At 40.4% G+C, this 15,108-nt stretch overlaps 1 protein-coding gene across 2 annotated transcripts in view; it reads right to left on the reverse strand.

Moving 5' to 3' along the window:
• The window catches only part of DYM (dymeclin), a 344,284-nt gene that overhangs the window by 140,295 nt on the left and 188,881 nt on the right, over positions 1-15,108 (reverse strand). Inside the window, exon 14 of one of the 2 annotated variants that reach the window (XM_046025176.1) lies at positions 3,293-3,457. The exons of the other annotated variant lie outside the window; for it this stretch is intronic. Within the exon in view, the coding sequence (XP_045881132.1) occupies positions 3,293-3,457 (165 nt within the window). The remainder of the gene's footprint in view (positions 1-3,292; positions 3,458-15,108) is intronic. 2 annotated transcript variants of the gene reach the window in all.

The raw sequence follows: 15,108 nt of genomic DNA on the forward strand, positions 1-15,108 counted from the left end.
CATTTGACCACGTGTCCGCGTGGATGCAGAGTGTTCGTCATCTACAAACGAACACGGCACACAGGCGACCAGATCTCTCCTTTCGCGAAAATCCCACGGTGGAGGTTCCCGGCCCCCCGTCCCAGACTACATGAGCTGGCGCGAGCTGGCGCGGGAAAGCCGGTGTCGGGGGGTCACTGCCTTCACTCCGGGGCCTGCATCACCAACTACTGTATTCCCTCTCTGCCATTCAGAAGAACTGGTCCAAACCTGGCAGAACTTGGGGGCCAAGACAAAGCACATCTGGTGTGACAGGCCTGGAGTAAGGTGAGAGAAGATGGCTGACAGCCAGAGAGGGGGCAGGCTTGCAAAGGGACAGCATTTCGAAAATGCCATGAAGTTCTCTCAGAACATTTCCTCAGGGGACCCACCTGATCTACCACAGCCTGACGTTTCCCAAGGGCTTTTTAGTCCTGAGGAGGGCCCGCCCTGCACTGAAAACAGACCCTTTGGAGGTACGGACCCCCACCTTGGCTGGGAGTACTGAACACCCGTCCGCGGATGAGAAAAGGACCATAGTGCGCAGGGGCTGAGGCGCTGCAGGAAAGGTGCTAAAAGAGGAAACAGAAAACATGAAAGAAACGCTGTTCCAACTTGGAAACAAAGTGCACTTCAGCTCTGCCAGGAACTGGGTGAAAGGGGCTCAGCAATCACAGGCGGCTTGGGCCGTGTGCTGCCTTTACCGTTCCCCTCCCTACTTTCTTCATGCCTCCTGACTTTGTCTTCCTGGTCCCTTTCCCTCCACTGCCTTGTAGCTGCCCAGGTGTCCCCGTATGCCTCCCTCTCCTGTCTGTTCCTGTGACGGGAGGGCTGTGACCCCAGAGACAAGTGGATAATGGCCTCCATCACAAATGGCCAAAGGCCCAAACTGCTGTCACTGGTGTTAAAGCAGGTGAACTGCGCAGCTGTGAGCTGTGGTCAGACACATGAGGAGGGGTATGACAGAGGCTCTACCAAGGAGGTTTAGCGTCTGGTAGGACAGACATGTACATGAAGACATACACAGAGAAAAGACAGGAGAAGTACAGTTGATGGCAGCCTTAGGGGCCAACTTGGCCAGGGATGGTACCAGTGGTGTGGCTGAACACCCATCGAGATATTGCTATGAAGGTATCTGTGGGTGGGATGAACATTTGTAATAAATGAGATTAACATTTATAATCAGCCAACTTTACGACAAGCAAATTACTCTCTATAACGTAGGTGGGTCTCCTCCAATCAGGTGAAGACCCTAAGAGCAGAGACTGAGGTTTCCGGAGGAAGAAGAAATTCATTCCCAAAATTCTAACACAAAAGTCCTGCCTGGGTTTCCAGCCGCCAGACCTGCACTGTGGATCTAATATTTAAGACCACAACATCAATGCTTACCTAAATTTCCAGCCTGCCCCAATAGATTTCAGACTTGCCAGCCATTACAATCCGAAAGCCAGTTCCCTAAAGTAATTCCCAATCTCTCATTCTCTCTGTACACACGGCTGCACGTGTGTGTGTGTGTGATCCTACTTGTTCTCTTTTTCTGGAAAAACCCTAGTCAGGTAGGTACACTGGTAAATAAGGGCAAGAATAATTAATGTTGCCTGTTCTAGAGGTTCAGTGAGTAGGGGCAGCTCTCTCCGTTCCTCGTAAACAGACAAATTCTGTCCCTGATTCCTAAAACTATCACTTACCCAATACCCCCTCACTTTACCTAAGTCAGTTGAAAGTAAATGGCTTTACTTTGGTAAATTCTTCCATGTTATAAGCAAAAGAGTTTACTCTATTATTTTCATTTCCTTTTCTATCTCTGATTTTTTTCTTTCTTTTTTTTAAAGATTTATTTATTTGACAGAGAGAGAGAGAGCTCGAACGCACACATAAGCAGAGGGAGTGGCAGGGAGAGGGAGAAGCAGGCTCCTGCTGATCAGGGTGCCTGATGCAGGGCTGGATCCCTGGGATCATGACCTGAGACAAAGGCAGATGATTAACTGACTGAGCCACCCAGGCACCCCTGACTTTTGATTTCTTAAAAATGTCTCTACTGATTCAATAAGAGTCTGACCAATATCATTATGAGTCTACAAATGTTTCTCCCACCAAGAACATGCTGTCAACTTAGATGTCACACTATCTTCTACTCTTTTTTTTTAAAAGAATCTTATTTATTTGAGAGTGAGAGAAAGCAAGTGAGAGCAAAAGCACACAAGCTGGGAGGAGGGAGAGGGAGCAGCAGACTCCAGGCTGAGTAGAGAGCCCGACGAGGGCCTCAGTCTCAGGACCCTGGAAGGCAAGATGCTTAACGGGCTGAGCCACCCCACCCAAGGCACCCTACCTTCTACTCTTAAAAATCAAAGTGTTTTCACTTAAATAGCCTGTGTAGAGTAAAGCTTTTGTATGTTTCTTCACCTGAAAAGATCTATTTTAATTCAAAACATCTGCTACTTTCAGAAGGCGGTCGTGGGACTTTTTCCTTCTTCCTCTAAGTCATTCCACAGAGGAGACACTGCCTCAAGCATCCTACCTAGCTAACAAGGCAGGGCTGGTGTAGAAGTCTTCTCTGACTTACAGAAATGTGTGTTTAAAGTGCCAACTGCAAGTACAAGGCAGTAATGTCAAACTATCCCTCTATTTTGGTGCAGACACCAAACAGCAGGTGCTGATTTTCTCTGATACTTGACATCAATGCCTTGTTTCTTTCTTACTACTCCCACCATTGTTCTGTTTGATCTACACTCATCCATGACACACTGCACTTGCTGATTTTATAACTACTCTGTACATAAATAAAAGGAGGAAGAAATACAAAACCCAAAGGATAATTTCTACCTTCTTATAAAATCAAACCTGCTTAGCTGAATGTGCTTCTATCAAAACATGGGGGGAAGTGCCCGAGCCGGCTCTCAGAAGAGAACTCAAAATTCACGTGTAATTAATGGCAACTGTAGAGTCCATCCATATACAAATCAGAGCACTCCCGACTAGTATATATATTAAATCAAAAGATTTCCAAATGGAGCAAAGTCTAGAAAAGTTCTGTCAAGTTTACATGACAACTGTGTAGTTGAGAGCTTTTCTCTCTCCCCTGAAACATAAAGTACTTAAGAAGACATTTGCAAGGAAACAAATCCCAGCCGTTATTTTAAAGAATTATTTAGCATCCTTTCAAATATAAATTATCGTCTGTCATCATTTCACTGATACGCGTCCCATTCGAGCATGCAATGAGCAGTCACTTAGAGCATGCAGCATGCAGTAAATGGACAGCAGAGTTAATAACCTGGAAGCATAGGATCTGAGAATGTGAGAGCAAGTTAAAGACAAGAGTTCCTCTCCATTGTCACTGAGGGTCGAGAAGCAATGCTGAAGCGTAGAACAGTGAGAGTGGGGGAAACACAGTTTGTCCAACACATAAACATATCTCCGCAAGTGGCGGCAGGTATAACTGAAAGACAAAGGAAAAGGAGAAAAGGAGAAAGAGAGGAGTTTTCCTTCAAAAAAATAAACCATTCTCAATGTCCTCAAAGCCCTCTGTGTATTTCCACTAGATGATACCCAAGAAAAAACAACTGTTAAAAGAGAGTATTAAAAAGATAAAAAGGAATACAAGCAACCTGATTTAAAAATGGGCAAAAGATCTAAACAGACACCTCACTGAAGAAGATATACCGATGGCAAATAAGCATATGAAAAGATGCTCTACATCATATATCATTAAGGAAATGCAAATTAAAACAATGAGATACTGCTACAAACCCATTCGAATGGCCAAAATCCAGAACACTGACAGTATCAATGCAGGGAAGGATGCGGAGCGCTAGGAACTCTCCCTTATTGCTGGTGGGAATGTAAAAATCATATAGCCATTTTGGAAGACAGTTTCAGCTTTCTTACAAAATCAAACATACTCTTACCATACGATCCAGCAATCACGCACCTTGGCATTTACCCAAATGAGCTGGAAATTTCTGTCCACCTAAACACCTGCACATGGGTGTTCATATCAGTATTCGTAATCGCCAAAACTTGGAAGCAATCAAGAGGTCATTTAGCAGGTAAACAGATGAACTGTGGTACATCCAGAAAATGAAGATTATATTCAGAGCTAAAAAGAAATGAGCTATCAAACGATGAAAAGACATGGAGAAATCTTCAATGTGTTATTACTTAGGAAAGAAGATAATCTAAAAAGCCTACCTACTGTATGATTCCAACTCTATGACGTTCTAGAAAAGGCAAAACCCTGAGGAAGGTAAAAAAGATCAGTGGCTGCCGGAGGTTAGTGGGGAGAGAGGGATGAACAGGCAGAGCACAGAGGACTTTTAAGGGCAGTGCAATATTCTTCTTTTTCTTTTTTTTAAGATTTTATTTATTCATCAGAAACGGAGAGAGAGGCACAGGCAGAGGGAGAAGCAGGCTCCCCGAAGAGCAGGGAACCCGATGTGGGGCTCAATCCCAGGACTCCACGATCATGACACGAGCCGAAGGTAGATGCTTAACCATCTGAGCCACCCAGGTGCCCAATATTTTTTACGATACTGTAACAGTGGATACATGCCACTATACATTTGTCAAACCCAAACAATGCACACCACCAAGAATGAACCCTAAAAAAAAAAAAAAAAAAAAAAAAGAATGAACCCTAACATAAACTATGGCCTCTGAGTGATACTGGTATGTCAAGGTAGGTTCATCAATTGTAACAAACGTTATCACTTCCGGTGTAGACAAATGATAGCAGGGGAGGTTGTGTGTGTAGGCTGACGGGGTACATATGGCAATTCTCTGTACTTTCTGCTCCATTTTGCTATGAATTTAGAACTGCTCTTAAAAGGCTATTTAAAAATGAGGGAGATACACTGACGGGGGGAAAAGTTACAAAAATATGATGGTGTCATCAGTTAACCATATGAAATCTGCCTTGCTAGAGCAAAGCGGTATGAGAGATCCACTCCCTACAATACTACAAATACGTTCCTGGAAGACAGGCAATAATAGTCCAGCCATTTGGAAGATACCACAGTTGAAGGAACACGGAATCAGGAGTTGGAAAACTTCGAAATTTGGATCCAGCCCAGCCACTGGAAGTTTTGTGACAGTGAGGATTTGATCTCACCAAACCTCAATCCCACAAATTGTAACACTGAAGTAAAAATATTAAATTACTCCAAAATTTTGAAGTGATATTTAAAAATATAAAAGAATTATTATCGTCAGAGCAATTTCACTCATGCCACATTTCAGACCACTTGAAAAGAACAAGTTTGAAAGAGGGAAATGCCAAGTCTGTCTGACAAGGTGAATCAACAAAACCGTGAACACATCAACATCAACGGATATGCTTAAACTCCTAGTCGCTGAGAACCTTGTCTAAAAATGCATGCCGGAGGGGCGCCTGGGTGGCTCAGTGGGTCAAGCCTCTGCCTTCGGCTCAGGTCATGATCTCAGGGTCCTAGGATCGAGTCCCACATCGGGCTCTCTGCTCAGCAGGGAGCCTGCTTCCTCCTCTCTCTCTCTCTGCCTGCCTCTCTGCCTACTTGTAATTTCTCTCTGTCAAATAAATAAATAAAATCCTTAAAAAAAAAAAAAATTTTAAAATGCATGCCGGAAGTATACCAAGTTCCCAGCTTTTATTTTGGGAATAAACTAATAAAATAAAACTAATAGATTAAAAGATTAGAAATAGGCACATTTCCAAAACTTGGGACACTTCAATCACCCACTCAACCTATTAACCAGCCCATCCACTCACTGACAAGCAGCATCTACTATACGTGGCACATAGGAACTATGCACGGCCTTGAAGATGGCATGAGGAAGAAATTACACACAGTTCTTTCCCGGGGAGATTACAAGACAAAAGTAAGACACATATTAGACAATAACAAAATTACACTGAAACTGTGTAATTTCTAACTATACGAAGCACTATGAAGGAAAAGTAAGAGGAGTAAAACAGAGATCTCTCCCCGAGATTTGGAAGTTGAGAAAGGACTGCTGCAAAGTGAATTTTAAGCTGACATCTTAAGGAAGAATGGAAGTTAGCTATGCATAGTATGGACTGCGGGAGAGCTGTGACTACACTAAAAATCTATTATAAACAATACATGAATATTGAAAGGACAGTGTGTTCGAAATTAACAGCCTTTCTCAGTTCAAAAAACAAATCAATTTTTTTTTTAATTGAAGTAGTCGATACAGAATGTCACACTAGTTTCGGGTGCACAACATAGCAGTTCAACAAGTCTACGCCCGATGCTATGGTCGTAAGTGTAGCTAGCACCTGCCACCATCCACCATCCTATTTACAATATCACTGATACATTCCCTATGCTGTACCTTTCAACCCCGTGACTTACTCATTCCATAACTGATAGCCTGTATTTCCACTCCCTTCACCCACTGCACTTATCCCCTTACTTCCCTCCCCTCTGGCAACCATTAGTTTGTTCTCTTTTGGGTCTGTTTCTATTTGTTTGAAAAAACAGTTGTTGTTATTAAGAGACAGTGAAGTGCGAGGGAGGGGGAGGGGGAGAGAGAATCCTAAGCAGGTTCCATGCCCAGTGCAGAGCCTGTCATGGGGCTCGATTCCATGACCCTGAGATCATGACCTGAGATGAAACCAAGAGTTGGACACTTAACCGACCGAGTCACCCAGGCATCCTGAAAAAACAATCAGTTTTTAAAAATATAGTGATTCTAGTCCAATGACAACAAAAGAAGGTGAAATATCGAAGAATAATGTATAAACATCTATGAAGAAATCTTTAAAATGGTACTAAAAAAATTTAAAAGATGTGATAAAATGGAAAGAAAATTTTAGATAGGAAACTCTAGGATTATAAAGTCACCAAATGTTCAGGTGTCTAAAAATTCATATTCTCAAAAATATCTAGAGTTTTAAACAAAGAAACAAAACATGTTAATTCTGAAGTCCATATAGAAAATTAAACATTTAAGAAAAGCCATAAAATACTGAAAAACTAGAGTTCTAAGATGAGACTAGTTCTACCATTAAAAAATATTTAATAATAATAATAGTAGTTCCACCATTTGTTTAAAAAATACTGTAAAGTGACATTACCAGAAACAGTTTGGTACAGTGCATGAGTACAAGAACACTAGAAGAGACTGAAATAAGATGAGAACAGAGTACAAGATAAAGGTAGTATTTTTTTTTAAACTGGTTTCCGGTTTCTTTTTCTTCTTTAATTTTTTAAAAAAAGATTTTATTTATTTATTTGAGAGAGAGAAAGGGAGAGAGAGAATGAATGAGGGGGAGAAGGTCAGAGGGAGAAGCAGACTCCCCATGGAGCTGGGAGCCCAATGTAGGACTCGACCCCGGGACCCTGGGATTGTGACCTGAGCCGAAGACAGTTGCTTAACCAACTGAGCCATCCAGGAGCCCTAAAGATGGCAGTTTATTTTTATTTTTTAAGATTTTATTTATTTGAGAGAGTGAGAGAATGAGCAAGGAGAGTGGCAGAGGAAGAGGGAGAAGCAGGTTCCCCCACTGACCAAGGAGCCAAACCTGGAGCTTGATCCTAGAATGCTGGGATCATGACCTGAACTGAAGGCAGATGCTTAACCAACTGAGCCACTCAGGCGCCCCAAGGTGGCACTTTAAAACAGAAGATCAGATGAATTATTCGATAAATTGTATTGGGATAACTGAGTAGGTAACGAGGAAAAAAGAGATGACTCTTAGCCTCACCTCCTAAATCAAAAGATATTCTAGGTTGATCAAAAATTGTAAGGTAAAAATAAAACAACGAAAGTTCAAAAATAAGCCATATACTTGAGCACCATTAAAAAATGAGTCATAAATCTGACCACATAAAAATGGAAAATATAGAAGAGACAATCACTTTTTCATTGCACATCTTTTATACAGTATGAACTTTCCTCCATTTTCATGTATAGACATAAATTAATGACTGAATCGTTTTTAAATGGAAAGGGGCACAGGAACAATTATTTCAGAGGGAATATGCTAAACGCAGGGAGACTTAGACAAGTTCAAGAATCTGAAAGAAGTTCGGTATGGCTGGGGTATATTGGAAAAATGATAAAGGTAAGGTAGGCTCGTGCAGTGCCTTGTGAGTTATAAGACTTATCCAACATGGAAAACTAATGAAGGGTCCGAGCGGGGAGCAACCAGATATGGCTTACTTCTTTTAAGATGCATTTCTGCAATATGAAGATAAAACTGGCAAGGGGCAAAAGTTAAAAGATACAACCAGACCAGATGGACATCACAGATATATTCAGAACATTTCATCCCAAAGCAACAGAATACACATTCTTCTCTAGTGCACATGGAACCTTCTCCAGAATAGATCACATCCTGGGTCACAAATCAGGTCTCAACCGGTATCAAAAGATTAGGGTCATTCCCTGCATATTTTCAGACCACACTGCTCTGAAGCTAGAACTCAATCACAAGAGGAAAGCTGGAAAGAACCCAAATACATGGAGACTAAACAGCATCCTTCTAAAGAATGAATGGGTCAACCAGGAAATTAAAGAAGAATTGAAAAAATTCATGGAAACAAATGATAATGAAAACACAACGGTTCAAAATCTGTGGGACACAGCAAAGGCAGTCCTGAGAGGAAAATATATAGCAGTACAAGCCTTTCTCAAGAAACAAGAAAGGTCTCAAGTACACAACCTAACCCTACACGTAAAGGAGCTGGAGAAAGAACAAGAAAGAAACCCTAAACCCAGCAGGAGAAGAGAAATCATAAAGATCAGAGCAGAAATCAATGAAATAGAAACCAAAACAACAATAGAAAAAATCAATGAAACTAGGAGTTGGTTCTTTGAAAGAATCAATAAGATTGATAAACCCCTGGCCAGACTCATCAAAAAGAAAAGAGAAAGGACCCAAATCAATAAAATCATGAATGAAAGAGGAGAGATCACAACTAACACCAAAGAAATACAGACAATTATAAGAACATACTATGAGCAACTCTACGCCAACAAATTGGACAATCTGGAAGAAATGGATGCATTCCTAGAGACATATAAACTACCACAACTGAACCAGGAAGAAATAGAAAACCTGAACAGGCCCATAACCAGTAAGGAGATTGAAACAGTCATCAAAAATCTCCAAACAAACAGAAGCCCAGGGCCAGACGGCTTCCCAGGGGAATTCTACCAAACATTTAAAGAAGAACTAATTCCTATTCTCCTGAAACTGTTCCAAAAAATAGAAACGGAAGGAAAACTTCCAAACTCATTTTATGAGGCCAGCATCACCTTGTTCCCAAAACCAGACAAGGATCCCACCAAAAAAGAGTACTACAGACCAATATCCTTGATGAACACAGACGCAAAAATTCTCGCCAAAATACTAGCCAATAGGATTCAACAGTACATTAAAAGGATTATTCACCACAATCAAGTGGGATTTATTCCAGGGCTGCAGGGTTGGTTCAACATCCGCAAATCAATCAATGTGATACAACACATTAATAAAAGAAAGAACAAGAACCATATGATACTCTCAATAGATGCTGAAAAAGCATTTGACAAAGTACAGCATCCCTTCCTGATCAAAACTCTTCAAAGTGTAGGGATAGAGGGCACATACCTCAATATTATCAAAGCCATCTATGAAAAACCCACCGCAAATATCATTCTCAATGGAGAAAAACTGAAAGCTTTTCCGCTAAGGTCAGGAACACGGCAGGGATGTCCATTATCACCACTGCTATTCAACATAGTACTAGAAGTCCTAGCCTCAGCAATCAGACAACAAAAAGAAATTAAAGGCATCCAAATCGGTAAAGAAGAAGTCAAACTATCACTCTTCGCAGATGATATGATACTATATGTGGAAAACCCAAAAGTTTTCCACTAGAAAACTGCTCCAAAACTGCTAGAACTTGTACAGGAATTCAGTAAAGTGTCAGGATATAAAATCAATGCACAGAAATCAGTTGCATTTCTGTACACCAACAACAAGACAGAAGAAAGAGAAATTAAGGAGTCAATCCCATTTACAATTGTACCCAAAACTATAAGATACCTAGGAATAAACCTAACCAAAGAGGCTAAGAATCTATACACAGAAAATTATAAAGTACTCATGAAAGAAACTGAGGAAGACACAAAGAAATGGAAAAATGTTCCATGCTCCTGGATTGGAAGAATAAATATTGTGAAAATGTCCATGCTACCTAAAGCAATCTACACATTTAATGCAATCCCTATCAAAATACCACCCATTTTTTTCAAAGAAATGGAACAAATAATCCTAAAATTTATATGGAACCAGAAAAGACCTCGAATAGCCAAAGGAATATTGAAGAACAAAGCCAAAGTTGGTGGCATCAAAATTCCGGACTTCAAGCTCTATTACAAAGCTGTCATCATCAAGACAGCATGGTACTGGCACAAAAACAGACACATAGATCAGTGGAACAGAATAGAGAGCCCAGAAATCGACCCTCAACTCTATGGTCAACTAATCTTCGACAAAGCAGGAAAGAATGTCCAATGGAAAAAAGACAGCCTCTTCAATAAATGGTGCTGGGAAAATTGGACAGCCACATGCAGAAAAATGAAATTGGACCACTTCCTTACACCACACACGAAAATAGACTCCAAATGGATGAAGGACCTCAATGTGAGAAAGGAATCCATCAAAATCCTTGAGGAGAATGCAGGCAGCAACCTCTTCAACCTCAGCCGTAGCAACATCTTCCTAGGAACAACGGCAAAGGCAAGGGAAGCAAGGGCAAAAATGAACTATTGGGATTTCATCAAGATCAAAAGCTTTTGCACAGCAAAGGAAACAATTAACAAAACCAAAAGACAACTGACAGAATGGGAGAAGATATTTGCAAACGACATATCAGATAAAGGGCTAGTATCCAAAATCTATAAGGAACTTAGCAAACTCAACACCCAAAGAACAAACAATCCAATCAAGAAATGGGCAGAGGACATGAACAGACATTTCTGCAAATGAAATCCAGATGGCCAACAGACACATGAAAAAGTGCTCCATGTCACTCAGCATCAGGGAAATACAAATCAAAACCACAATGAGATATCACCTCACACCAGTCAGAATGGCTAAAATTAACAAGTCAGGAAATGACAGATGCTGGTGAGGATGCGGAGAAAGGGGAACCCTCCTACACTGTTGGTGGGAATGCAAGCTGGTGCAACCACTCTGGAAAACAGCATGGAGCTTCCTCAAAATGTTGAAAATAGAACTACCCTATGACCCAGCAATTGCACTAGTGGGTATTTACCCTAAAGATACAAACGTAGTGATCCGAAGGGGCACGTGTACCCGAATGTTTATAGCAGCAATGTCCACAATAGCCAAACTATGGAAAGAACCTAGATGTCCATCAACAGATGAATGGATAAAGAAGATGTGGTATATATACACAATGGAATACTATGCAGCCATCAAAAGAAATGAAATCTTGCCATTTGCGACGACATGGATGGAACTAGAGCGTATCACGCTTAGTGAAATAAGTCAATCGGAGAAAGACAACTATCATATGATCTCCCTGATATGAGGACATGGAGAAGCAACATGGGGGGTTAGGGGGATAGGAGAAGAATAAATGAAACAAGATGGGATTGGGAGGGAGACAAACCATAAATGACTCTTAATCTCACAAAACAAACTGGGGGTTGCTGGGGGGAGGTGGGATTGGGAGAGGGGGAGGGGGCTATGGACATTGGGGAGGGTATGTGCTATCGTGAGTGCTGTGAAGTGTGTAAACCTGGCAATTCACAGACCTGTACCCCTGGAGTTAAAAATACATTATATGTTTATTAAAAAAAAAAAATTGGAAGGGGAGGCAAACCATAAGAGACTATGGACCCTGAAAAACAACCTGAGGGTTTTGAAGGGTCAGGGGTGGGAGGTTGGGGGAACAGGTGGTGGGTAATAGGGAGGGCACGTTTTGCATGGAGTACTGGGTGTTGTGCAAAAACAATGAATACTGTTACGCTGAAAAAATAAATAAAATGGAAAAAAAAAAAAAAGATACAACCAGAAGCACCAGGAGTGGCAAAGCAAAGACCGCGGAGCAGCCCGTGCAACAGTTGACACAAGTATTGCTGACGATGGCTTAGAGCAGGGGACAGCAGACTCAGAACTTTCGGAGGTGAAACCAGTGGGTCTTGTTAACTGATTGGAATGGTAGATGGTGTCACTGGAGGAAGATACCAAGAATATTTCCTTGATTTCTGGTATTAGGGGATGAATGAAAGTATATATTCTGAGATAAGAGAAACCAGAGGAGGGATAGGTTTTATGGAGATGATGAGTGTAGTTTTGGATATGCTCAGTTTCAGATACTGCCGCAGTGAGATGTCAGCAAATGCTGCTACACATGTAAGTTTGAAGCTAAGACAGGTGTGGACTAATCCAGAGATAGAGGTGGACATAGACAGACACATAGATGGAGGTCAAAGTTTGGAGAATGTATATGAGATTACGTAAGGTCAGATGGAAAAGACAGGACCCAGACTAAGAAATTCCAGGATTTACAAGCCAGAGAGAGAGCTGTTGGTGGAGAATACTCACTGGTAGCTCGAGAAGTCAGAAGAAAATCTAAGAATGTTGTCAGAAGGTGTTTCAAGAGGGCCATGGTAAGGCTATACCTTTAAGATGATTTCCATCTATGCTAAGCATATAAATCTTCAACTTTCAAGCTGTGTGACTGAAACAGTTAACACACTCTTGGAAAAGGAGCTCCTGTTCAATTTAGAGAGGTTCCTTCCTCTTAATTTAATAATCTTGAAATATTCTTTATTATTATTTAATAGAGATTGAATGGAAATAGCCCTGGTTCTTAGCAGACACATGAGAGATGTAGTCTCATTATGAGAAAAATCCTTTGGTCCCACCACTTTTAGCTGACAGGAAAAAAAAAAAAAGTAAAAGAAAACAAAAACCCAAGAAATGACCAAACGAAATACAACTAGTTTTTAATGATTATCTTTTAATCACAACTCTATCATGAAGTCTGCCTTAATATTTTCACAGCAACTGTAATAACGGTAAAAAAATGAATTCAGAAATGTAATCAGTCCTAGACTTTGACACTGTTACTTTGAATTCAGTTCAATTAATCTGTATTCCTTAAATATATATCAAGGCACACCAAAAAACGGGCTTTTAATTACATTACGCTGTCATTATTAGCTATGAGCAGCCACTGGATATAAATAGTATTTACTGCTTGCTGAGCAAGATTTTAATTATGAAATTATTTTAAAAGCATATAGTCTACATAAAATCTTTCAAAAGAAAGGCACAGATAAGAAAATGGATTTAAAAATCGTATGTTGCACTTCAGCATTTCACAGCTATACCCAACAAAAGAATCTCTTCCAATCATTCTTAAATAGTTATATGGCATCTGATTGAAATCTTGCTCTGACAAAAAGATCAACATTCCAGTTATCTTTTTCTAAATACACTCTCATTTTTAAATATTCTTAAAACACAGTGGTAATATTACTATTACCTTCTATGAACTGCACAATATAACCCTTTTTGATGAGCACAGGATCACAGTAAGTTTTTAGCAATTGCTCATATCAAGCTGGTGACCAAACGCAATGCATCACAGAACAATCTTACCAGTCCTTTATTTTGTAACTAATCTTTGGAATTTAAGTAAGTAAATGTCATCTTGCTGAGCTTGACTTCATTCTAAAACGTGAAGCTCATTTTTAATACAGATTCTCTCTCATCCTCAAAACTGAGAACACTTTCATGATTTCTTCTAAGAAAGTTATTAATAGAGAAATACTGAATAGGAACAGGTCAAGGACAGATCTAGAAAAACACACTGGAGATCTCTGTGTCAGCCACTGGGCCATATACAAACTTACTAAGCAACAGCTGTTTGAGATATCTTTCAGCCATTAGTATCTGAAGAAGAACCCGAAAAACAAACAAAAAAAACAAAAACACTTTCACATTTACTTCTTTTTCTGACCTCATATTCCACTGTGATAATTAAAGAGGTATCACAATCCCCATTTAACAAATGACAAAACTGCAGAATAAAGAAAAGAAATGACGGGGCGCCTGGGTGGCTCAGTGGGTTAAGCCGCTGCCTTCGGCTCAGGTCATGATCTCAGGTCCTGGGATCGAGTCCCACATCGGGCTCTCTGCTCAGCAGGGAGCCTGCTTCCCTTTCTCTCTCTCTGCCTGCCTCTCTATCTACCTGTGATCTCTCTCTGTCAAATAAATAAATAAAATCTTTAAAAAAAAAAAAAAAAAAAAAAGAAAAGAAATGACGACTTTCCCGTAACTTAGTCATGGAAGAATTCCACCCAGTGGAATCCACCGACAATTCAGTCATGCTCAGGGCCAGAGGTTCCTGACTCCAGGAACCAACGTCCAAGCTCGGGACCCCTGTTCTCTGGAATCCCCGCAAGTCCTGTCCCTGCCCACTTCTCCCAAACCAAAGTCTTAAGAGGCTGATAATGTCTTAGACAAGGTAGGGTTAAAAAGGTTTTTAAAAACAGGTTTATAATTAGCTATTTTTACTGAGTCCTGGAAAAGACTCTAGGACTCAACCCACCGAAGGAAAACAAAACTTTTAACAATTTAACAAATTTTTAAATTTGTTAAATTTAACAAATTTAAACAATTTAACAAAAATTGTGTTAACGTGGTAGAGATTCACATTTTGAAGCTAGTGATCACTGTTAATATTAATGGTAAAGAGACACCATGTATCTCCTGATAGGATCACAGCAGAGCTTACATCTCATGCTGAGGAATCAAAAGAATCCAAATTGAAGAGTATTACACAAAAAACAGAAACAAAAAATGTTCCATATTCTTCAAATTTTAAAAGACAAAGAAAGATGGAGGAGCTGTTCCACACTAAAGGAGATAAGAGAGGGCAACTAAATGTGATTCTGGGATTAGATCCCAGACCAGGGAGGGTTACAAGGCATTTCTTTTTACTCTAAAAAGGAAATTAGTGGGGTAAATGGCAAAATTTGAGTGTCTATAGATTAGACAATGTTAACTTCCTGGTTTTGATAAATGTTTTTGTTTCCAAGAACTAGACACTGAAGTAC

The sequence above is a fragment of the Meles meles genome, chromosome 12, assembly GCF_922984935.1.
Source record: "Meles meles chromosome 12, mMelMel3.1 paternal haplotype, whole genome shotgun sequence".
In the NCBI taxonomy this organism is placed as follows: Eukaryota; Metazoa; Chordata; class Mammalia; order Carnivora; family Mustelidae; genus Meles; species Meles meles.